At 43.9% G+C, this 23,723-nt stretch overlaps 1 protein-coding gene across 1 annotated transcript; it reads right to left on the bottom strand.

The window, feature by feature from the left end:
- Nucleotides 1-2,607: 2,607 nt before the first annotated feature.
- Nucleotides 2,608-21,876, bottom strand: tiam2b (TIAM Rac1 associated GEF 2b). The gene is made up of 25 exons (XM_076155118.1): nucleotides 21,762-21,876; nucleotides 19,696-19,961; nucleotides 18,893-19,448; nucleotides 18,079-18,465; nucleotides 17,165-17,666; nucleotides 16,881-17,056; nucleotides 15,126-15,350; nucleotides 12,942-13,127; nucleotides 12,696-12,842; nucleotides 9,537-9,602; nucleotides 9,322-9,400; nucleotides 9,137-9,226; nucleotides 8,791-9,027; nucleotides 8,600-8,676; nucleotides 7,239-7,427; nucleotides 6,877-6,945; nucleotides 6,670-6,795; nucleotides 6,448-6,556; nucleotides 5,982-6,161; nucleotides 5,765-5,883; nucleotides 5,544-5,652; nucleotides 5,373-5,431; nucleotides 5,156-5,246; nucleotides 4,928-5,015; nucleotides 2,608-4,733 (listed from the first exon to the last, which is right to left on the bottom strand). The coding sequence occupies exons 2-25, from the start codon at nucleotides 19,953-19,955 to the stop codon at nucleotides 4,184-4,186; spliced, it is 4,677 nt and encodes a 1,558-aa protein (XP_076011233.1). The 5' UTR covers nucleotides 19,956-19,961; nucleotides 21,762-21,876; the 3' UTR covers nucleotides 2,608-4,183.
- Nucleotides 21,877-23,723: the final 1,847 nt, after the last annotated feature.

The raw sequence follows: 23,723 nt of genomic DNA, 5'->3' as shown, positions 1-23,723 counted from the left end.
GCCAAGTCTGCATTTATTTGCCTTTTTGGTTTTTCCGCACCCATTAAACCGCTCTTTGTTCAGCTGCGGTGTGAAACGAGGTGTCGCCCCTTCATGTGCCTGTGTGAAATATCGCCCACTGCAACACGCAGATAAGAGCCCTCCCACACACACATTTACACTGCGACGGGACCCAGGCAGTCCAGCAGCGGTCCCAACCTGTCATTACCATAATCCTACACTGCATGTGTGTGTGTGTATGTGTTTATCATCCTCAGACCTGCACAGACTAGAGCTCCTAAATCCCGCAAACACCAAACAGAAATCCCCCCTCCGCCATATTCCCACCATCCTCCGCACTCAGAGTGTCGGTGGGAAAAGCTGGAAAAGCTTCTGCGGGTTGTTTTAACATCATTACATCGCTGCCTAATTAATGTTATCACTGGTAACAAATTAGAGCACGACGGAGATGATTGGTCAACTCTGTTTCACACTAACAGTGATGATGCGCTCAGAGTTAAGCCTCTGGGGTCTAAAGTTATTTGTTGCAGTTGAATTCGGCTTTTATTTGTCCCCAAACTGCACCGGGAAGAACCGTTTCTAACAAACGAAGACCCTAAAGCTTAATTTCTCAATTTGCACTTGCGCGAGACGAGTGGCCGGGGTGGGTTTTCAATCAGTGTGCACAGTGGTGCCACAGCAAGGGAGGATAGAAGTATTTTTGCATATCAAAGCATGACAAAATTGACTTACATGAATATAAGAAGATGGGATTCTGGCTGAGATGGCCCCTTTAAATGATACAACACGCCGTGCTGTGCAGATACAGGCTGGCTCATGCTGCTCTGAGTGTGTTTCCCTGCGTGTCAGCGTGTGTCCCACATACTGTGAATAGTTTTGTCGGCGTATTAATAACCCGGCGGCAGGGATGTGAAGCGAGGTGACAGCCTATTAGGATCAGACTCTGGAGGTTTCAAGCCGCACGCCTCCGGGGCTCCAAACGTCCCCACGGACGCTTAACAATACAAACACAGAGGACAAACGGACATATGTATGATGTCATTCACCCTGCTGCCCTTACAGATTTTTCTACAGTTTTCGGCCTTTTTTATTATAAATTTTATTCTTAATTCAGCTCGATTCATTTTTTTTCATCTAACAGCATACAAACACCAGATTTAACCTTGAAAAATGTGTGTTTTGCTCTCCATCTGCATTTACCCCAGAAACACCCACTTCAACAATATTTATGTTTTTTCAAATATGTACTTTTATATAAATATGAGCTAAAAAAATTTTCTGCAAATAAATACAGCATTAACATAACAGTGCCGTTTTGAAGGCCTCACTTCTACACTATGTCCTGTTGTAAGTGCAGTTTTTTTAGGAGGTAAATGAAAGACAGAATAAATGAAACTTAACAAATCTGATTACAAAAATGACTTCAGGCTCCAGGGGGATAAAGCAGACAGTTTGACCTTTGATCCCACCGTCTAGTGTTGCATTGTATCCTATTCACAGTGGTAATAAGACAGGACAGGGTGACTTACTGCTTTATCTACCTGGAACACACACACGCACACACACACACCAATGTCCTAGTGTTTATATGTTCAATGTTCTCCTTTCTTATTAAAACATCAACAGCAGAAATGAAGATATTCTTATCTAAAATGAACACAATGATATGAAAATAAGATTTCAGATGAGGATCTCTTACCTTCAAAATAAAAGCAGTTTAAAGTGTGACATATACATTTCCACTGGTTAATTTAATTTCATAATTTAATTGTAAAATTCAAAAGAATAATTAAAGAAGCGGCTTAGTCTCTCATAATATAAACATATACTTACTGTATATAACAATCTATATCAAAAGTTTACCATTTTGAATTTCTTATGTATAAAACTGTAACAACTTACCAGTCAGACATGTGCACAGTGGTCATGCTACAGTTAAGAGTACAGAGGTGTACATGTTAACACACACACACACACAAACACACACACATACTCTCATGTTCAGACCCCACAAAGGGAAGCGTGTCCCAGTCAGATGTTTTGAATCGAGGTGAAATGCAGAGCAGCACATTCCTGCAGTTGAACACAAACACACACACACACACCTGTTCACACACTGACATTATGGAGACAATGAACCAGTCTCCATAATGTTTATCCATTTAGAATTATGATGAGGCTAATGTTAGGCTGATGGCTGGGTTAAGGTAGGCAGGGGCAGTTTGGATACAACGCTTCTATAAATCCCCCTATTTAAATTCCATAACACACACATAAATGATCTCTGTCCTGTTAGTTCTCCTTCATTCTACATCCCTGCTTTTTGCAATATTCTGTCTCTTCTTCTACAAATATGGTGAAGAACAAGGAGCCTTTCAGTTGAACCATCTGCAGGTCTGATTGAGCATAACAACTCAATGAAAGGACGACAATTACTCACCATGGAGCTGCTGCTTCAAGGCTGCAACACACACACACAGCAAACCAAATATGGATACAGATGTGACTCACTGCAGCTCTAGTCGCTCTATAATGTATCGGTAGATTCCTTTCCCCCAGAGGATGAACAGAAGAAAAGCACAAGACGTCGTCTTCTATGACATCATTTACTGGACTTTTACAGCATGAAGTTATAAAAAGGCTGTACACAATTATTTAAGAAAATAAATTAGCAAATGTAAATATTTTAACAGTCATTTTTTTCAGCAAAACACATTCAAAAACACTTTGACGGTACAAAAAAAAAAAAAAATAAAGTAGCTTTGCGCTGCTGCTTCACTTCATTTAATGGAAGGGACAGCGCTGTCTCTGTAGTGCCCCAGTCACAACACGGAACTAAACAATAATAAAAAAATACACAACAATACACAAAACAGTGAATATAAATATGTTGTACCAGGGTCACTAGAAAAATGTGTTTCTGGCTGGTGTATTTCTTCCTGGGTTACACCTTAACAAGAGATGGAAATCAGTGCTCACGGTTTCTTAACAAGCAGGTAACCATAGCAACATTACCAATGTTTCATGCTACATTACCCTCACCATTGAACAGTCAGGCCCATCCGGATCTCTTTGAGTTTATATTGTGCTTTGTGATTCATTTCCAGTAGGTGGTACTGTGGAGCTCATCAGGCAACAGGTTGATCTAAACCCTGAATTCAGTTTGTCAGGCAGATCATTTAGTTTTAGTCTCACATTTAGTTTGTATGTCATGTACACAAGAAAGTTTCAAGGTTTGAGCTCAGAAGTATTTAACAGCTGGAGCTTGTTGGGTTGTGATATCACCCTGAGAAGACAAGTTCAGGGGACAAATACCCAAATGATTCACAAGATCATTGTGACAAGACTAATGGTCAAAAATCACTGGATTTCCTTCTGACTTTACTATTTTTAGACTGAAGATAGGCAGGAATTACTCGCAATTTAGAAGATACCATAGTTATTGCTGTTTGTTAATTGCTCATTAATATTCTGACTGTTATTGGTGAGAGTGATGTGGCCAGTCAAATGGGTTTACGTCACCCTGGAAGATTTACAAAGGTTTTTACCCAATCAAGCAGTTCTAGATATGATCTGAAACCTGCCCTTGTCAAAACAAAAGAACATATCTGTTAAGCAAAAAACTACAAAAAGGTCTTTTTAAAAAGCTGTACAAAACTGTTACAATATTTACATCACAATGAAACCGATGAAGAAAGAAGGATGAGTTTAGGCAACAAGTGCGTCAGAATTATCCTAAAACATAGTCCAACATTTGTCCTTATTCCTGATCCGAGAGATTGTTTCAGTCAAAAATATGTCCATCAGAGAGTTATTCTGGATGTGAAAATCCATGAAAAAACTTTGCTCAAGTCTTTATAGATGTAATGTTCTCAGGATCTTTGGTCATGAAAGTGTTAAATGAGAAACTGCATCTTCAAAAGCAGTGATGAAAGTAGATTTAAAGTAGTTTCATGACCTTCAGGCTCCTTGAACTGGATTAAATCTCCCAACAGGTCATGAAGGCGTCACCAGAAATATTCATTTATTCCATGATTCCAAAAAATGTTAGTAGTTTCAGTCCATGTGTCAATTTCAGTTTCCCATCTTCACTGTGGGGTTTTGGTGATGGTGATGTTTGTTTGGTTCACAGACTTGAGTGTTCTAAAAACGAGCGAGTTTCCCGGATCTGAACTCGATAGCTTCAGGCCTGTAACGTGGGAACGGCAGGTTTGTGAATTCCCAGCACCGTATCGAAGAAACAGTCCTCGTTTACCATCGACGTCATGCTCTGAATGCTGAAGTCTCTCTCCAGGAGGCTGCTGAGGTCCACGCATTGGGCCTCCTCCTCTGGCAGCAGCACTTCCCCTCCGTGCCGTGGCCTTTGCTCATCTGACCGATCATCTGTGAAGTTCAGTTTCTGGAGCTGTGCCTCGAGCTCGCTGGTCAGGGAGCAGAGCCGGGCCCTCTTCCCCGCGTCGTCGGCCCCTAGGCGGGGTAGCGTGGCGGAGGCGGCGTGGCTTGGCAACAGCGGCTCTGAGCAGGTTTCTCCAGTCATGCTCCTGGTTTCAGAGTGACTACCCGACTGCTGCCTGCCTTTCCTCCAGGAGCCGCCGTGCTCAGAGGACCATGAAGTCTTGGGTCTCCTTCTCAGGGAACTGCTGACGCTTCTGGAATCTCTGACAGTTTGCCTGGATCCATCTCTGAGGAGAGACCGCAGGGCTCGCAGCACGATGGCTTTAGTCTGTAAATCACTGCAGCAAAACAACACATTGGAGTCAGAGGGGAGGATTACTATCTTTACTACTATATGTACCTTTGGTCTGTTTCTTTCATATTCAAATAGGTTTTTGGACTGAAAACAGCATCACCATGTCTCAATATTCCTTAATTCTGAGGTGTAGGAACTAAATGAGTTTTTTTCTCCTGCAATTCTTGACATAAATACCTGCTGCAGAGCTGGAACACCGTCTCTGGTCTTCCCTCCAGTTCTGACCTGCTGTGGACCAGCTCCCACACACACGGGTTTTCCGTTCCTGCAAACACACACACACACACACTCCATCAGACAAGCGGCCCTTAGCTGCAGCATAGCAACCCCTGCTGGCTCACACACTGCACTGCACAGCCCTCACTGCTTCCTTCATAGATATTCAAAGCTCTTTAAATGACTAACCTGTGTTGTTGGCCATTCGGACCTGAACGGCTGATACTGGGATTAACCAGCGGAACTTGAAGGGGTCCATATCAGCTGAGCGGGAGCTGGTCTGTCAGAGCAAACACAAGAGCAAATCTCAACATCTGGATCCTATGCAAACTAACATAAATGTGATAGTTGGACTAAATCAATGGCATCCTGTGTAGAAAAGCTCTGCATGTTAAAGAAGACTCACCATCCTCTTCTTCAGCTTGCTGCTCTCGCGGTAAACCAGGATGACTGCCCTCTTAAACACTAAGGATGAACGCAAGAATCACATTAGACGACATTTATTTGTATACATACTGAATACGAACAGCTTAGGGTTGTTGGTTCTGTGTAAATGGTTTTGGCTTTCTGTACGCACCGAACAGTGTGAGCTCGGGCTCCTTCCTCAGACGGCCCAGGCAGGGCAGCGGGTTCAGCCACAGCACTGACGAGTGGACCAGGAACTCGCCCATGGAGATCTCCGTTACCTGAGGGAGGACAGAACCGCTCTTTCTTATAACCACGTCTGTCTTTAAGGTCAAAGGTCGTAGCTACTGGATGCAGGCGGCAGCGATCGTGTGAGACAATCGTTTCTTTTACCTCTCTGTCAGGGCCAATCTGCTCTGCGGCCAGCTGGTCGAAAACGGCGCCATAGTCCTCGTAGATCTTCTGCATGTCGTTGATGTGGCTGGCAACCTTCTCCATGGCTCTCAGCGCCTCTGAGTGGACACACACACCAGACAGATAGCTGTCAATCAAACAGAAACCTTGGCTTTGACTTTTTCATTCATTGTATGCTATGATCTGGGTGCTGTACCTGTCAGGTGTGCGTGCTCGTGGCTCTCGGGGTCAGTCAAGGAGACCAGCTCCTTCAGCAACAGAGGGTACTTCAGCACTCTCTGAACCGGTTTAATCAGGTAGGACTCCAGCGTTGACGAATGCTGTTTGGTCGGGTTCCTGGCTTCCAAAAACTGCTTGAAGGCCCAATCTGTCTTTGCTGCGGGAAGGACACAACGTTTTGGTGCTTAATAGGTCAAAAACAGTCTAGTGCCCCCGTGAGACTGTAATGCTCATTACACACACAAAAAAAGAAGTGTGATAGATGAAAAATGCCGCAGCAACTTTTCCATTCTTGGATCTTAATCACTAGAGTCCTCAGGCTGGCAGTGTATAAAGGCAATGTTCCCTTAATCCAAAAGCTTTGTCCTCTCTAATAGCCACTTTAAGGACAGCAGTAACATCCCAACCTTTTAGTCAATTTTGAGTACATTGAAGGTCTTTACCTCTTTCCAGAACTTTCTGGACTTTGGTGTGGTTCGCACAGAAGCCGCTGTAAAGTTTGAAGTGGTCGGCATAGTAAAGGAAGGAGCCTCCCAATGAGAAAAGGAGTTTCTGGGAGTAAAGGCAGAGATCAGACAGTCAGTCTACAAAAACCTTCTTCCTGCAGATATTATGTTGAACCGCTCAGATCAGGCCACATGGAGAAACTCATTATTCCATCTCACCTTGAACTGCTGGGGCGTCTCCAGGGAGCTGAGGTTTGGGCAGGAGGCGATTCGCTCCTCCAGCGTTTGGAGAAAAACTCTCTGGAAGTCCAGCATCTCTGGCAAGCTGCCGAACAACGCCTCCATCTGAGGAGAGACACTGACGTCAGCAAAAGCGACATGTACGTACTCAATACACACGTTTAGATCCTGATGCTCAGTACACACCTCGTCCTTGCTGAGGAAGGTCTCCTTCTGCAGCGGCGTCAGGTAGATGTCAAACAGACGCACCAGATCCTGAACAGGAGAACAGAGACAATGTGGATCAGCTCTAAAATGGAGAGTCTCACTATCTCACTTTCAAAACAGAAATTCAGATTGACTAGATTCAGATTTGTAAACGCTGGGAGCTGTTGTGGGTACTAGGTAGAAGTAAAACCAGTAGCACAGTCAGTGGTAGTAGAAGTAGGAGTAACAGTAGTAGTAGTAGTGTTAACATCATCAGTACTAATAGTAAGTGTAGTCCCCCCAGTTGTGCATTAACAGTGGTACTCTAGTATTCCTAGCAGCGGTGCAGTAGCATTCCTCACCTTGACATAGGACTTCTCTGTGTCCACCAGCTCCTGGACCACTTTACACAGCCGCTGACAGACGCTGAGGTGGGCGGGGCTTGACGGTTGCAGGCTGCCGTCTCTGCCGTATGGGTTTCGTGGGAGCTCCACATCTGCTGCTCGGCCTTCTGGGAACGTCTGGTATAGTGAGTAAACCCGCTCCATGCTCTGAGAGAAAGATAGGATGAGGATCAGTCAAAATAAAACTTGAACATTGTAAATTATACAATGTTAACTCAAATCATATCATTCAATATACAATACAATACTGAGGAACTGAGCCGATTGATAAATTCTCCGTCTGACAAATCAGCTCAGGGACAATGACTTCTAAATGTTCCAAAGGTACCAAAAGCTCTGTGAGTTGTACAGATTGGTCAATCCTGGCCAACAAACAGATTACGCACCATAATTTTTACCTTTTTACTAAACATCACAAAATCCCATCAGCACCTATGAGAGGTGTATCGAGAAAGAATGGAGATGAGGTCGACACCCCTGAGTTGGAGATTTCTCTGCTAGGCTCACTAATTATCAATCAAGATGGACATCAGCTGTTTCCACCACTAGATGGCCTCATTCACTCTTACCTACCTCGTACAGTCCAAAACAAGGTGCCACCTCTGAGCAGGAAAAACAACAACCTTTGTACAAATGATGTCAGAGAATCCTCTTAATAAGCTGTTCAAACCGGCTTTGCCCCTTTTAACCAACGGACAACACTGTGTCTTACAAACACTATGAGTCTATCAGCTGAAACCTAGAACCTGCAGCCAACCGCTCAGCTGTTTACCAGCAGCAGGACGCCCCCAGAGGGACGTTCGGAGCCGAAGCAGCAGGTTGCCTTGTCAAAGAGTCCCAGACCGTTGCAGAACTCCATCCCGTCCTCTTCCTCCTCCTCCTCCCCCTCCTCCTCCCAGTCCTCTTCCAGTGGCAGCACCCAGCAGAGAGCACTCACTGACTGGGATGGAGGAGTCACGGGTCGCCTCCGTGGGCCACCACCATGATGGGGGCTGGTTAGGAACAACATCCTACAAGTTTTCACCAGTTCTACCAGCAACACCGCGCCATTAATCCCAAACACACACACACTCCTGAGACAGTAATCCTGGATTAGCAGCCTATTCAGCGATCATGTGAGCTGAGCGTTAGAGTGTCTGAGACTCTACCCTGGAGTACTACAGGTGCATTCTGGGAAAGGGTGTGAGGCAGTGGACTCGCAGTCTTTGATTCCAACAGCCCGTTCCATTTTAAATCAAGTCACGTTTAACTGTAGGCCAATGTAAGACACAGGATGAACAGCATCAACCACTAAGTTTAAACCTGAATCTGAAGCTCACCAGTCCTGGAGGTTCAACGTCCTTGGAAGTGGAAACGTTGTGGACAGCAGAAGGCGGGACACCGTGTGGAGCCGAATCTGCAAGACCAAACACATCAAAACTAGATAGATGTACTAGATGTACTAGACTAGATGTATAAGAGCATGAGGGATGGATCTATGGCTGGGTGATGGCTAAACCGATTTCCCTACCTATCCTCCAGGCTGGGGGGTCGCTGGGGATGAGTAGGGGGTACTGGCAGGGATCAGCGGGGAGGATGGGGTCAGGCGGGACAGTTGTGGGCTCTACAGGCTCCTCGGGTCTGGATTGGTCCCTCCTGATCAGCAGCTTAAGAGTCTGATGGCAGAAAAGACTCTGCATCCGTTCCAGGTCGAGGCCGGACACCGAGACCCCATTCACTGCTAAGATCTCATCTCCAGACCTCAGAGCTGTTGGGACACAAGAGCAGGTTGCATTGAAGGACTCAGGGTCAAAGGTCAGGGCTGTATTCTCTCTTATGTGATAGCATCAGTAGAATGTTCTGATTCTGGTTCTTACCTTTGCTGACAGCTAATCCCAGTGGATCCACTTCACTGATGTACACGTGAGATTTCCCCACTCCGTCTACGTGACCCGTCACAGCAAAACCTACAGTGGCAGGGAGAGTTTATTCTGGGAATTCTATGGGAAATATTTGACAGTTCCTAGACTAAAAGCAAGACCACCTGGAGACATTTTCTTACCAAAATCAACAGCGGGGTCCGGCCGGCAGAGCTGAACAGAGAACGCGCAGACAGACAAGACCTGCAGCTCATCGTCCTCCTGAAGAAGAGAGGAAGACACACACTACTGCTGTCATACAGGACGGGATGGAGCAGGAGGTGGAAAGTATATTTACTTATAGTAATGTGGTTGAAGCCCTGGAGATTTTGTACGTCTCCTTTGTACTCATACACACCTGTAAGGCTGAAGGATGGCCTTCAGGGGGCGCCACTACATGCTGTTCAGACACACAGTTCAGCCTCTGGAAGAAAAGAAAGGAGAATATATGTGGTTTAATTTTAGGAGGTTCAGTTCTAATTCAGTTTTGGAAAAAACAGTATGAGGTTATTGATTGGTACAACTTTGATATCAAATGGAGAGAGCAAATTTATATGTAGCCATAAAAGCAATGATTGGAAAAAGAAGTGTGTATGAATCAATAGCTTCAGGGACTCATTTATTAAGGCCTTTGTCCCTCATAATCTCTACACAGAAAATGTTTTGTCTGTTTTTGAAAAAGGAAATGTAAAGAGATTTAATGTCGCCAAAAATATCCAACAAAAAGAAGAGAAGAGAAGAAAAGGGAGGAGAAGAGAAGAGATAATTAGCCATCATCTTTGGAACTGCAGGTGGCGAGATGGATGGAGAGGCTTCATATGGGGAGACGGGAGGGGGAGGATGATGAGGAAGGGAGGGTTAGGTGACCCAAAGAAAGAAGGAATCAATTAGAGCTGCATGAGGAAGGAGGCGGACAGGAGGTTTGGGGGGAGGAGGAGGAGGAGGGGTCATTCTGTGGCTCTCTAGAGGGATTAACCCTGTGGGACAAAGGAATTAAGGGAGAATAAAAGGCCTCGTCCCCTGCCTGTGTTTGACCTGTCAGTATATACAGATCAACTGTGGCCCAACAAGCACTGTCTGTGAAGATTAAACCCTCCTCCTCCTCAATTCTACCCACCACACATGGACTAAAGGTCAAACTACAGGGGGCACTGCAATGCCACCTGGACTATATTACAATCGCTCATCTGCTGCTTGGTTTGGTTTCCTTGGTAACCCCGGGCTCTGCACTACCGTATACAGCTGCAACCATTGATTTGAATTCTTTCTTTCTTTTTTCTTGGGCCGTCTTATTGGCTATTTTCTTATGTCCTGCAATATAGATTTTATTTTTTTAATGTTTTTTTCTATAATTTTCTACAATTGTTCTAGAATTACATGTTTTAGAAAATCAAGTTTTAAAGGAGTTGTTGGCAGACATGGTATTGATTAGTATCGATTCCAATTCCAATTCCAATTGATCAATTCCTAACTGAAATAAAGCAAACTCTCTCATGACCACATTGAACCAAATTTATATGAAAGCCACTCTTTTATTTTCTCAGTGACATGTTATTCCTTCAACGATAGAACTGCTTCACCCAAACGCCACATAAAGAAACAAACACACTGTACTGCTGCAGACGGAGGGTTGGTAAGGAGACATTACAGGGCTGACACACACACACGCAAACTAAAAATAAACCCTCACAGTCTATATTTAAAGCTTAATTCAAACGATCTATCTAAAAAAACTATTTCTATTTCAGGTCGAAACCAAAATTAGCCTCAGGGATCCATGGAAAGGCTGAAATTACAGGCTAAGTGATGAGGGCAGAGAGAGCGGAGGAGATGGAGACACGCCGTCTGTGTGTCTGAGCTGCACAAACACACAAAGAGACCGAATGACTAAGAAGTTTAAGTTTGAAAGAAACACATTACGGTAACTTATTTATGTATTTAATTCTTATGTTATTTGTGTTTTTAATTCTGATTCAGACTTGAATGGTGGCCAGACTCTACACTAAATAATGTGAGATATGTCACTTGTTCTTAAAAAAGAAGAGATCAATATGATATATATATATGCTAATATGAGCAAAATGCTAAAGCAAACATGATCACTGGTAGCTTTGTCGAGTGGTGCCTCTTAACTTTGCTCTATGTTGAGATTCAAATTCAACTCTAACCCCTCTGCCATTGCTCATTCAAAGTGAGTGCAGAAGCTTTTTTCTCAGTCATCTACGTTCCTATCTGGAAGGAATTAGCAACTGTTTACGGTAATCACCCGAATACGACAGCACGAGGGGGTTGGGGGTTGGGGGGGGGCGGGCCTGTGCACGGTAAATATCTGTTCTGTTTGTCCCACGAAGACACAAAGCAACTCAGTAATCAAGTCAAGATGCTGTGCAGAGATGCTCATCAGACTGAGGATGTGGAGCTCAGAGGAAAAACTGAAGACTTTATCTGTCTTTAAGTTTGTCGTTGGGGGAAACGTATCGAGGTTGGAAAATAAAATGTTGGCGATTGTTCATGGGATCGTGCACAAGTTTTGAGTCTGACACATAAGGAAGAGAGGGAAGAGAGTTATGTAGGAGGCAATATCATATTTCTCTCTTCCTCATTTGAGTGATTCTAACGTACACGTTGCAGAATAGCCCAAGGCTCTATGAGCACAAGGTGGACAAAACTAGACCAATGTGCACGTTTATGTAATTGCTGGCTGCTCTCCATGATTGTGGCTTTGAACCCAGCCCACCGATGCAATGTGGCTCCCTTAGACTTAACAAACATGAGAAGGGTTTTGGCTGGAGCCCACGTAGCCTCAGATGTTGTCTTATCATCAGCTGTGGAGGCTTGTTTGGACTTCTATGAAAGTGGAGTCGAATACTCCCAGTGTCTTTGGAAGGAGTGTGTCGAGTTGGAGGGAGATTATGTAGAAAAACAAACAACTGTAACATCTCTGTGGTGGGCCCAGAACTTATCAATCAACTTTTGTAACAATTCCAGGCAAAAACAGTCCCTCTCTTTTGGGGGTGTGGCCCCGTGCAGCAGCTGAAGATGTTCTGCTTGAGTCAGTTTGTGACTAAGTAGCTTGAACTAAATAATTGAATTATAACTGATAAATGATGTACTTTGTGTCTGTGTCACATTACTCAAATGGTTTGCCTTTTGTGTGCGTCCACTGAGTTAAAATGTAGCATTAACACTTAACAGACTGATTCCAGTAAAAGAAAAGGTGCCTGGCTTAATGGTTGCATAGAGAAGAAGGAGATTCTTCCTCATGTTCAACATTTCCCTTAACCTTCAGGGTAGCACGGTAAAAGTGTGTGTGCGTGGGTGCCTGAGAACACGTGCCAAGTATCAACAGAGAGCACGTGTGTGAGTCTCAGCCAACATAAATGAACAGCAGCAGCTCTGACACATTTATTCTCCTCTGGTAAATCCATGACTCTCCGTGTCCTTAAATAGTTTGCTGTTTATCAAGACGTGGCAGGGAGAGGCTGCAGACACAGAGAATAGTTTCAAGTTTAGTTACCTGAGTGGCTGAGTGTTTGCTGTCCCTCTTTTTTCTGCTCACGCCTTCCAGATCCCTCAGAGAGGACGGCTGCCCTCGATGCCGCCGCTCTCCCCCACATGCAGACCAGCACCGCCACCGCTGTGACGCCTCGTCCCGACTGCACACCTGAGGATGCAAACAAATGGTCATTCAAAAAACTGAATTTAAGTATTTGAATATATGAATAATGACCTTCTCAGAATTGGTGTGTGAAGCAGCTCTTACCAGGGCGTGGAAAGAAGACACAGAGAAGACTCCCAGACGTCCCAGTGTGCTTTTGGAGGGCCGGCTAGCCACGGCAAGGAGGCTCTTGGGGTTGGGAAGTTCGCTGCCCTGCAGACTGGACTGGTAGCAGCGCAGCCGAAACAGATCCAGGTTCAGTTTTTCCAGGTTCTGCTCCCATTGTTGGATCTGAATGCAACATACAAGGTTATCAGAGATATGAAATGTTGTATAAACACCAAAACAAAACTGTTCACAAATGTACACACAAGGTGGCAAAGCTTATATTGACATGAGGATAACATGTGTGAGGAAATATGATCTGATCTGATGGAAACAGGCTTAACGGTGCGATGAACTGACCTCTAGATTCTAATTAAAGAAAATAACGATGGAGCAGAATGATCAATCAAATGTCAGGCAGGCCCGCGTAAACATGACTTGAAGGAAACACTGATTCAAGTTTTGGAAATTCTGTTCAAATAGGGCAATATGTAGATGGAAACTGAGCTTGTCTTTCCTTTCAAAGGCTCACAAGCATCAAACGTTGAGATCCTGTGGTGCAGCAGAAAAAGTGTGACTGCTGAGGGAACAAACAAGCTTTTATAACGTGCCATCCTAACTCTGATTCAAACATTGGCTCACTTCCATTCCTACCCCTCCTTCTCTCTTTCTCGTCTATTTCCAACCTCTTCTCTCCTTCTGTCGACTTAATGATGCCCCCTCCTCGCCCCCCTCCTCTCAGGGTAGATGTGTAATTGAATGTCTGGCAGTGAGATTAGTCTATAATCTGCTGATATACAGGCTCAGTGGCTTCAAACAGCAGCACTGCGATCAGTTTCACAGTACAGAGAGATCAAGCAGCTGCTCAGTTAGATGTACAGTGTGTGATTTAGTCGAATGATTAGACAGTCGCTCTTACTACCTGAAAAACCTGGAAAAGTCATTGAAAATGTGTTTTCCAGGTCGTGAGGCATTTCGGAAAATCACTAAACGTCCAAAAACCTCTGGAATAAAATCAGGGAAAGTATTTATAATGAATTCAAGCTAGAATCTGAGAAAGTCAACATTTATATTTGTGTTTTTCTTATTTGCTTGACATTGCCTATTGCCACTGTTTAAAGATTTGATATTACTGTCTACAATTCCTAGCAAGAGATGACAGAGAATCACATGACGTTTCTGTTCTCTTCATCACTTACAACAGTATGTCTCACATTAAGCCTTCACTTTGAAATCTGTTCAAATTTGTCCACTTGTCTTAGTTCTTTTGATACAGTAGATGCGGTTTCTGGAGCGGTGTACTGATGGAACTTCTATTTGGTGAAAGGTTTGGGCACATTTGGTGGAAAAGCTCTCTGTGAGGCCTGTCAGCTTCTCTGTAATGTTAGAAGTCATTACGTAACTGAGACGGCCTTCAGTCTGCATGTTTTGGCAGTGTTCTCTGCAGAGCAATGTCCAAATGTACTCTCACGTGGAGTCCACTTAATATCTCTTCCAGATGTTTTCCTGCTGTTCAGCAGGCTCTTACGGGCAGCCTGTTCACTCCCGATTTCCCACAAACAGCTAAACCAGATGAGGCGCTCCAGGATGACATCATCAAACAAATGCTAAAGTGGTGATAAAACACTATATCCTCAACCGCATATCAATGAGAAGTAACCAACCAGGGTTAGAAAAAGTAATTATTATTATAGCAATTCACGATTTCTGCTCCAAAACCTAACAAACACACATTATTGGTTTTATCAGCAGTATTACAGTATATTGTGATACCATCTATGTCTGCAGAGAGAAATTGCTGCACACATGTAATATAGATATTTGCCGATTTAATTAAGCAATAAGATCCACTAGTGTCTTTATTTTTGCTTTTCTTCCATGCTTAACATGTTGGTACACTTTTGTTAATACTTTGCACTTTGATTGTCTCAGAATGGTTGTTTACGTCATTTAAAAAACAAAAATATATATTGGTAACGAAATAGATCACATATACTAAAATGTACATATTCTCACCCGGCAATATTGAAATCAGCGAAAAAACTACAATGACTTTTCACCTTAGTTAAGTTAAGACTACTGTAATCCTGCTTCCCCACATTGTAATGAATGCATATATGTTTGTCTGTACAACTAATACCAATACATTACTAAACACAATTCTAGCCTAAATAAAGTGGTTACCTGGCTCTGGACGGCCTTCCGGTTCTTTGGCTCCTGGATGACAGAAAGCTGCAGTTCGGCCATCTTCTTCATCTTGGTGTCCATGTCGATGTTGTGCAGCAGCGAGCGGTTCTGGCTGCGCAGAAGTCGCAGCGTGTCCTCCTTGCCCTCACGCCTGGCCAGCAGGGCGGCGCTGGCAGAGTGAATGGCAGTCACCCAGTTCTCCAAATCTGTCTGATTGGTGGCCTGGAAGAGCGGAGAAAAGTGTTTTTATGATTAAAAACACCAAAGCTGACAACTAGATCAAAGGTATTTCACTTCATTTCTTTCAATCACAACTCTTAATTCAGGGCTTTTTCTTTATGTGACAATCTTTTCTCTTCTGGATTAGCATAAAGGATTTCATTGCCGTTTCATCCACTGGCCAAATGTGAATATAATGATGAACAGTACGTTGCTAGTTTCCCTAATTTAGGAGGCAAAAGGGTTTTCAGACTAAAGACAAACGGGTTTATTGTTGGGGTCGTTGTCGTAAAAGTGAGCATTTGTTGCGGCAATTAGAAGAGTGTTGTGACCCCCATTACAGGACTTTCCTTCTCCTCCCCTCTTTTTTTCTCAGCTCTGGAAAAGAGCTCCCGCACACACAGGGACCATTCATCACCGCCAAGCTATAGGTTACCATGGAGACATGGTATAGATGGGCCAGCGCCGTGATTTGTGTGTCTGGTAAACACACTCCAGAGCTGGGTCCACAGAGAGTTACTCCAGGAACAACAAAAAAAGGTGCTTTTAGAGCTCATTAAGTTTTCAGAGGAAACACATCAGACAGAGGAGAGTTTGACACATTGAAGTGGAAACGACCCGGCAAGCCCAAGAGTGATTAAGTTTGGGGACCCAGGGAAAAATGTGTCACAAAGTTGGACGTGCAAGCTTTTTTCAACGGCAGAACATATCCAAAATCAAAACATTTCCAACTACTTCATACCTTGAAACATTCACCACACCTTCACGTTCAAAGTATATCACCTTTTAAGTCCTTACACGCCAGAGTGACCAGTAAATATTTCATTTTGCTTCTTAAAACCTTCCAGTAAGGTTTCCTAAACTCTGGAACAGCCCTGAAATATCCGACCAAAAGAAATCTGCAGACTGATGGTACTGTATTATAAAAATCATTTCTAAATCATCATATTAAAACTATAAAACGTGGAATCAACCTCATTTTCATACTCTTCAAAGCCACACAACACACAAAGGGTTTCCTCCTCTGGTGCAGCATTAACCCTCCTGCTTCCATGGCTAACAGAGATGTGCCTCAGCATAACCATACACATAAAGATCCTTGGTTTTCAGTATCTTTACCACAGTGAAATCGTGCAGTAAAGCTGCAGTTCAGGCTGGATTTGCTTATAGCAACAGAGTCTTAAAAAGCCCATAAAACATCCCAAACTGTGCCCAGGCTCTGTGCATATTTGTGGTGAGTCTGATGGTTCAGTGCTGGAGAGAAACCACAACCTTCCACAACACCACGTCACTTCCATTCACACTGCCTGGATGCAAACGAGAGATTATTGTGGGAATAAGACCCAGACAATCGGAGCCAACAATCAAAACTCAGACACTGCACGAGAGAACTGAGCGGGGATACATTTAGAAAGAAAGGGATGGGCTCTAAATCAATGCAAACTTCCTGCAAACAGGACATTTAAACTTAATTCTGGTAGTTTTCTTATCAAATCATTACTCAAGCTCCACCCAGTTTCTCAGTTTCCTAACCTGGAAGTGGAAGACGTCCCCGTACACGTTACTCAGGCAGAAGACATTTTCCCTCTTGGGATGTTCGGGGACAGCTTGGACGATGCTGTCTTCAGCCAACAGGGCGTAACGAGGGGTCAGCTCCCGCTCTGCACCTCCACTCTTCCCATATGTCTCAAAAAACAGTAGGGTGCAACCTGTGGGGTCAAAGGTCAGGGTTCAGTGCTAAGTAAATGACTTTTAAGATCAAACTGTATGCAGCATTGCACTGATGTTGTAGCATTTTATTGTCTTCTTCATGGTACCTTTAAGTGTGACCCAGTAGCGCCTCCATTTGCGTCGTGTCACCAACTCCAGCTTCCTGTCCTTGTTCAGGGTGATGAGGGGTTTGAAGGTGAGCCAGCCGGCCCTGCGCACCACACCCTGCTCCTCTTCAAACAGAGAGTCCAGCTGTTCCAGGGAGCCTCTGTGGCTATCACCCCACTCTCCGTCCACCTCCCCACCCCGCTCCTCATCCTCCACCACGTCCCCATCTCCCTCTGACGGGTCGGTTCGTTCGCTGCTGCAGGCGGTCTCCAGCTCCTGCATGAAGTTCTCGTAGATGTTCTGTCGCAGGGCGTCACTGCTCTGGTTCTGGATCTGGTTCGGTGGGGCTGACAGACTCCTAGAGGAGCTACTATGGGGAAGCAGCATCTGGTTCTGGTTCTGGGTGTGCAGAGGGTTGAAGGACCACAATGTGCTGCTGCAGACGGTTGCAGAGTCCAAACCATGGCAGAAACCTTCACTGGCGTTGCTGCTGAATGGCTCCTGAACAGAAACAAGGCAAGAAGGTAATGTATTAAGTGACTAAACAAACAAAAATAAAACTATTATACAGAGCAGCAAACATCTCAAAACTGCCATCCAATCAATTGAAATGTTTAGAAGATAGCCTGAGATGTTTGCATTGAACTGTATAAAATGAGATGATCTCAGAGCGCCATGGAGACGCAGTGGAGTGCTGTTGAGCAAATGTTGGAAAATTCGCTCCCATATTTCCACAGACAGGATATGAGCTCATCCTGCTGACTATAAACAGGAACTTGTGTTTATCTGAGCCCAGAGTCAGACAGGATGGAAGAAAACCCTGCAGATTAATAGAATTGTACATAACCTCCTTGAGTACTTGAGTAAAGGTACTCTGCTACTTGTCAGGGATGCAGTGTTTGTTGTTTCATACCTGGATCCTCCTTTTTTTCCTGCTTAGACTTCCTGTCCAGTCACTCAGCTGCCTGATGCGGCTCTTCAGAAAGTCCTTGCGGCTGTTTCCGGCCGCGGTGACAGGCTCCGCCCTCCGGCAGGGAAGCGTACAAGAGGAGAAGCGCTGCTCGAACCTTCCTCCTCCTGATCCCTCCTCTTGGATGATGGCATCCAGCAGCGGCGAAGAGGCAGAAGCGGCCCTCAGAGTTGCATTCTGTATCGGCGGCACGATGAGCGATGCAGCGGTTGCGTCGTGGCTGCGGTACAGGCTTTCATTCCTGGTCTCAGGTTGGAGGATCACTGAATCCCCAATGCCACTGTCCTCTGTGCGACCTGAGGAGCAGGTGTTGTACCCCATGCTGTAGGACTGAGCAAATACACTAATTAAGCATCGAAACTTAGAAGTACATCAGACCAATTCAGTGTTTTTTGGTGTGCTAGAGCAAAAAGGCCTATCACAGAGCTTCAGATTTGGATCAATTCAGCACGAGGACAGACTGGGATTGAAAACAACCTCTGGATGATAAAGAGGAGACTAACTCATTTAGTACGATCACAATCATCCTTTGAGATGATTGAGTCATTTACAAGGACCAATCGCAATCATTCTCCGGCTTTATCAGGCTAATTTGTTTAGAAGGTCCAACCACAATCATTCGAACTGACTACTAATTCAGTGAAATGGACCAATTATAATCATTCAATGAAACAAATCAGAGTCATTCTCAAGGGAATTTCTGATAGTAGTGAAAAACTAGATTATCAAAATGTTTCACTATCTTGTTCAGCCGTACCGTGCTGTTGTATCCATTGCTGGTGAACTCACTGCTGCCCCTTGTGTCTGCGGCGCAGAACACAAGGCTCCCATTAAATCCGGGTGAGATGTCCTCAATCTGGGTGGAGAAGAAGGCGTTGTACCCTGCGCCGGTCTCCTCAGTGCGGGTGGAGGAGTACGTGGTATAGCCACTACTGTTATCCACACTCTGTCCACAGGTGAAGACATTGTCCGTCACCTCGGCGCCGTTGCCCCAGGGTGAGTCATACCAGGACCCCTCGGAGCTCAGCGAGCTGCCCTTGCTCGTTCGGAGGGATTGTACCGTCTCTGAGGCCGTGGCGGCAGCGGGTGGGGCCAAACCCTGCCCTTCCATTGGGCTGACCCTCGTCTTGCTGAACTCAACCCGCATACTCCCGTCTTTGCTGAGCAGCACCTTGGGGCTGCCATGACTTTCCAGGGAAGTCCGATCAGGGCTGTGCCGTCCGCAAATACCAATCCCGTTACTGTGCGTGCTGCTCCCAAAGTATCCAAAGCAAGGAGTGATATTTGGAGGGGTCACCACGAAGTCTGCCGGTCTATTGACAAAAAGAAAGAAACTTGGTCATACAGTCATATCATATCAACCCACCAATGAGTAAATAATGATACACAACAAGGTGTCTTTTGATATAAAAACTATTGACAATTTCAGGACAATCAATGTCATGATGTGAAAGCAGTTCTGTGTTCTACCATTACTGTTGCTATGAGCGCCCCAACTGTTCAACAACAACAAATACTACTACAAAAAGAACATAAAGGCATTTTTGCACTCCAATGTACCTCTGAGATGGAGATCTGGCTCTCAGCTTGGAGCCTCCTGCTTCCTTGGGGTCAAAGTGCCAGGAGCCATACGACTGGTTGTTGGCGTGCTGAGACAGGTGGCTCCTCCCTGCACCTCTGCTCCTGCCGGCCACGCCCCCCTGGCTGCCCCGCCACCAGCTGCGAGCAGACTGCACTTCCTGTTTCCTGCAGTGGAACCTTAGCGAGCACGGCTTCCCAGCAGAGACCGCCCCACTGTGCTGGCTCTCTGCGTTTCCCATGATCACCTGTGGGACCATCAAAGGTAAAGGACATCATTAATGCGGATCAGAAAAACTACACAAACTACACAAACAACCTCACAGAATTACTCAAACATCAAAGAGAAGCTGAAACACTGGTTTTGATCAATTTATTTATAAATTTATTTATAATTTATTTCGTATTTCTGTGTAATATTTATACACTGCCTAATACCTATGATATTATAATATCATCAGCTTAAACCAATACAACCTTTGATAGTGATACTAGTGAAGTCCAGTTGGGTTTATTTGTAAAGCTTCACATCACGTACAATGTCTCAAACAAATTTACAGACCCACACCTCTATGATTCCAGACCCACCCAAAAGCTCTCTAGGAAGAGAACTCCCTCGCAAAAACCTTCACGAATAAAGAGAAAAGGAAGGAAACTCATGAAAGGCAATTCAAAGAGAGACTCCCTCTCCTCCAATAGCCAGGCGTGCAATAGGAGCCACAGGTGGGAAAAGAAACACATCGCAAAGAGACAGAAGAAGAATAAGATAAATACGACATTTCAGTTCTGATCCACTAGGAGGATCTCACTTCTACACAAATAAAGTCAACATGATTCATAAAGTGAGTTTGAGCGAGAGAGAAGGAGAGAGAGAGAGAATAAATACAACATACGATCTGATCCAATTACTGTTAATGCTGCTGCTATTGTTACTACTGAAGGAACAACTAAAATACTATTATTACTAATTAGTCTATTAGTCATCTACTTATCCTACTTATCACCATCAACAACAATCACAGCTTGGGGAACTACTAGTACTTCTGATTATTAATTCCTGTATTACTGATGCTTCTATTCGGCCTATGCCATTCATTGCTATGTATAACTGTTTCTATTGCACAACTAACATACTACTGCAATTTCTGCTACCACCACTAAAATACTGGCGCCACTATTTAACCTAACAGCTGCTCTACTTCTGCACCAGCTATTATTGCAAAATCAATAACAATAAAATTACTGCTACTACTTTTACTGATGCGACCACTAGTTCTGATCCTTCCTCTGCCACATCTCCTGGTGATGCTATGTACGTACACACACACACACACACACACACACACACACACACACACACACACATCCATGCACACTTCAGAGTAATCTGATCCAAGCATCTTATTAGAGTGAGTCAGATGAAGTTGTTCCACATGCATAATCAATGAAACCGCATTACATCCATCACAGCAATAAGTCACAGCTTCAATGTGCACTGATTAAAACAAACACTTGCGGCTTCCAGCTCCTCTGCTGCGAGGTTTTGCAGTTTTCCATAGTTTCATTTCATTGTAAATCAATTGTATTTGGGGTCTGGGACTGCTGAGTTTAGAACAATAGTTTTGAATCTGGAAAATACTGGATGTTTGCTATTAAAGACATAATCTGTATTCCAAGAGTAAATTAATGTCAGTAATGTTTATTTCTTTACATATTTTTAGTTATAGTTAAAGAAATGATAAAGAAATTATTGTGTACATCTGTAATGTTTGTAAACAAAGCAGGACGAAAATGGATAATGTATATTTGTCAATGTCAATTTTAATGATTTCCGTTGTCCCTTTTTTAACCCTTAAATTTAATTTATGATTTATGATCTCTTAAAATCATTTAATCAATATAGTTACATCAGTAAGTAAACGTGAAGGCTGCAAGAAACAAACTCACAAAAAACCTTCAAGGAAGTTAAATATCCTTCATAAAGATCAATTTTTAGTTGTAAATGAGAAAAATAAAGTTTCTTATGATTAAGAAGATTATAATCTTACTGGTTTGTTGTGTTTTGTCGTCAGGAGAAACTCAGCAGCTCCTTCATGACCAGCCGCATCTTCCTCCTCCTCTTCTTCTTACTGTGGAGCGCTCTGTCGCTTCCAGCTGCTCCCTCTCTCTCTCTCTCTCTCTCTCTCTCTCACACACACACACACACACACACACATATTGGGAGGGAACACAGAGGGTGGGAGGGGCTTTGTTGAGCTCCAGCACACAGACTGTCCTTTTGTATAAGGCTTCTGTGGTCAGGACCCCCACCCTAGCCCCGCCCCATCACCCAAAGTCTAAACACTCAATATCCCCCCCACCCCACACACACCCCGTTCTCTAAATCCATGACTTAGCTGCTGAGAAGTTTTTTTAGACCATACCTCATTTTGTCCTCTGTTTATTTTGGTTCTCAGGAATGCTGGGTAATTTTCCTCCAATTTTATTTTCAGTGTTTCTGTTTCTTTAATCGATGAGGTCATAAGTTGTACAAGCCATTTGCTGCAGTTCAATCACATCCAGATTTTGGGATGTTGTTTTATGTTTTGTTTTCAGTATTTACTTGTTGTAGAATTTTTTACTTTGTTATTTAGTCTGAATGTCTGATTTTCTACAATTAATTGAAGCAAGTGGAAAACTCAGAATATCAGAATTCGGAAAAAGACAGAGTAAGACAGACTTCACTAGAATCAAGAATACCACACTAAACTTCACATGAATATTGTAAGAAACTTGCAGGTCACACATTTCCTCCAGCTTGATTTGTGACATTTGTAATATAAAGTTAATCATGTCATACAAAAACAGTGTTGTGCTGAACAAAAACAGTCTGAGGCTTTCTGAATGCATTGCAGACTACTAACACTCATTTCCTGAATCATGGGGGAGGTCAAAGGTCACAGTAGGCTTGAGGTTCAATGTGTACTAACAGGCTACACCCATCCTGTCCCAGAGGTAAGCCTGAGGAGGGGAGGGAGGGGAGAGAGAGCCCACGGCAAGACAATGCAATGCTGACCCCCAAAACCATAGGCGACCTTTGAACTTTTTCATTAAAACAAGAAGGGAAAGGCTGAAGTGAAACCTCGACAGCTGCATCGCCCTCATCAGAGAGAGAGACAGAATGGAGTGGATGAAATGTTCTTCTCAACAAAGTCAAGGACAACATCAACAAACAAACCTCCAGTGGCTTCCCGCTCGCCAAATGTATAACTGTGCTTGTTGGACCGCAGGTTGTGAAGCAGGAGGTACCAAAGTGGGGGACAAATCCTAGCTTTACCCCCGCTAAGATGATTTCCTATGAACTAGGGTAATACAAACTTATTAAATGGTTTAATGTGTTTTTCAGACAGATGCTCAGCCATGCAGGAGGGAAGTCTGCCGGCCCGCCATCCACTTTTGTTTGCCCATCCTATCGGCCATCTGCCGGCTCGTAGGGAGGACACCCATTCTATACCAACAAAGACACCCCCTCCCCAAATCTGACCCCTCCACACGCCCTTCAATGCCTCCACCAAGCAGGCGTGAGGCGGCCGTTCTGCATAGGAATTCATCAGATCAGTAGTGAAAAGAAGTGTCAGATTTGTATTGAGGAATGCCACCTGTTCCTGCTGTGATGACGTCAAACTTCAATAATCAGCTGGTTATGACCAAAAAGACAAAGATATTTTTAGTCTTTTTTTGGGTTTCTTTTTTATTATTCATTTTGAATGTCTTTTTTGTGGATTTTGGATTTTTTGCTCTGAAATGATAATTTCTTTAAAACTAAAAATGGCAGACTTTGTAGGAATGTCAACATATTTACAATGTAAAATATGTTCCTGTCTAGTAAAGCAGCTTTTAGGTGCCAAGTGTACAACAAATTAAATCAAAAGTGCTTATTAGGACTGATTCCCCTCTCTAAAACTCAGCTATCAGGCTCTTTTCAGTGTACTGGGGTTTTTGTCTTAAGGCGGAGCGGACACAGGAAACAG

This window comes from Genypterus blacodes, unplaced genomic scaffold (genome assembly GCF_046128005.1).
Source record: "Genypterus blacodes isolate CSIRO-AG114 ecotype Tasmania unplaced genomic scaffold, CSIRO-AGI_Gbla_v1 ptg000064l_1, whole genome shotgun sequence".
Taxonomy (NCBI): domain Eukaryota; kingdom Metazoa; phylum Chordata; class Actinopteri; order Ophidiiformes; family Ophidiidae; genus Genypterus; species Genypterus blacodes.
The sequence above is the reverse complement of the archived record's forward strand: the minus strand, read 5'-3'. Positions and strand labels throughout refer to the sequence as shown.

What these genes read in the sequence shown, in the direction of transcription:
- tiam2b (XM_076155118.1), bottom strand. Translation starts at nt 19,955, where the DNA reads ATGGGAAACGCAGAGAGCCAGCACAGTGGGGCGGTCTCTGCTGGGAAG. An exon ending in AGATTGGCCCTGACAGAGAG is followed by an intron (nt 5,653 to 5,764) that starts GTAAAAGAAACG and finishes GTCCTCCCTCAG; the next exon opens with GTAACGGAGATCTCCATGGG. An exon ending in CCGAATGGCCAACAACACAG is followed by an intron (nt 5,016 to 5,155) that starts GTTAGTCATTTA and finishes GTGTGTTTGCAG; the next exon opens with GAACGGAAAACCCGTGTGTG.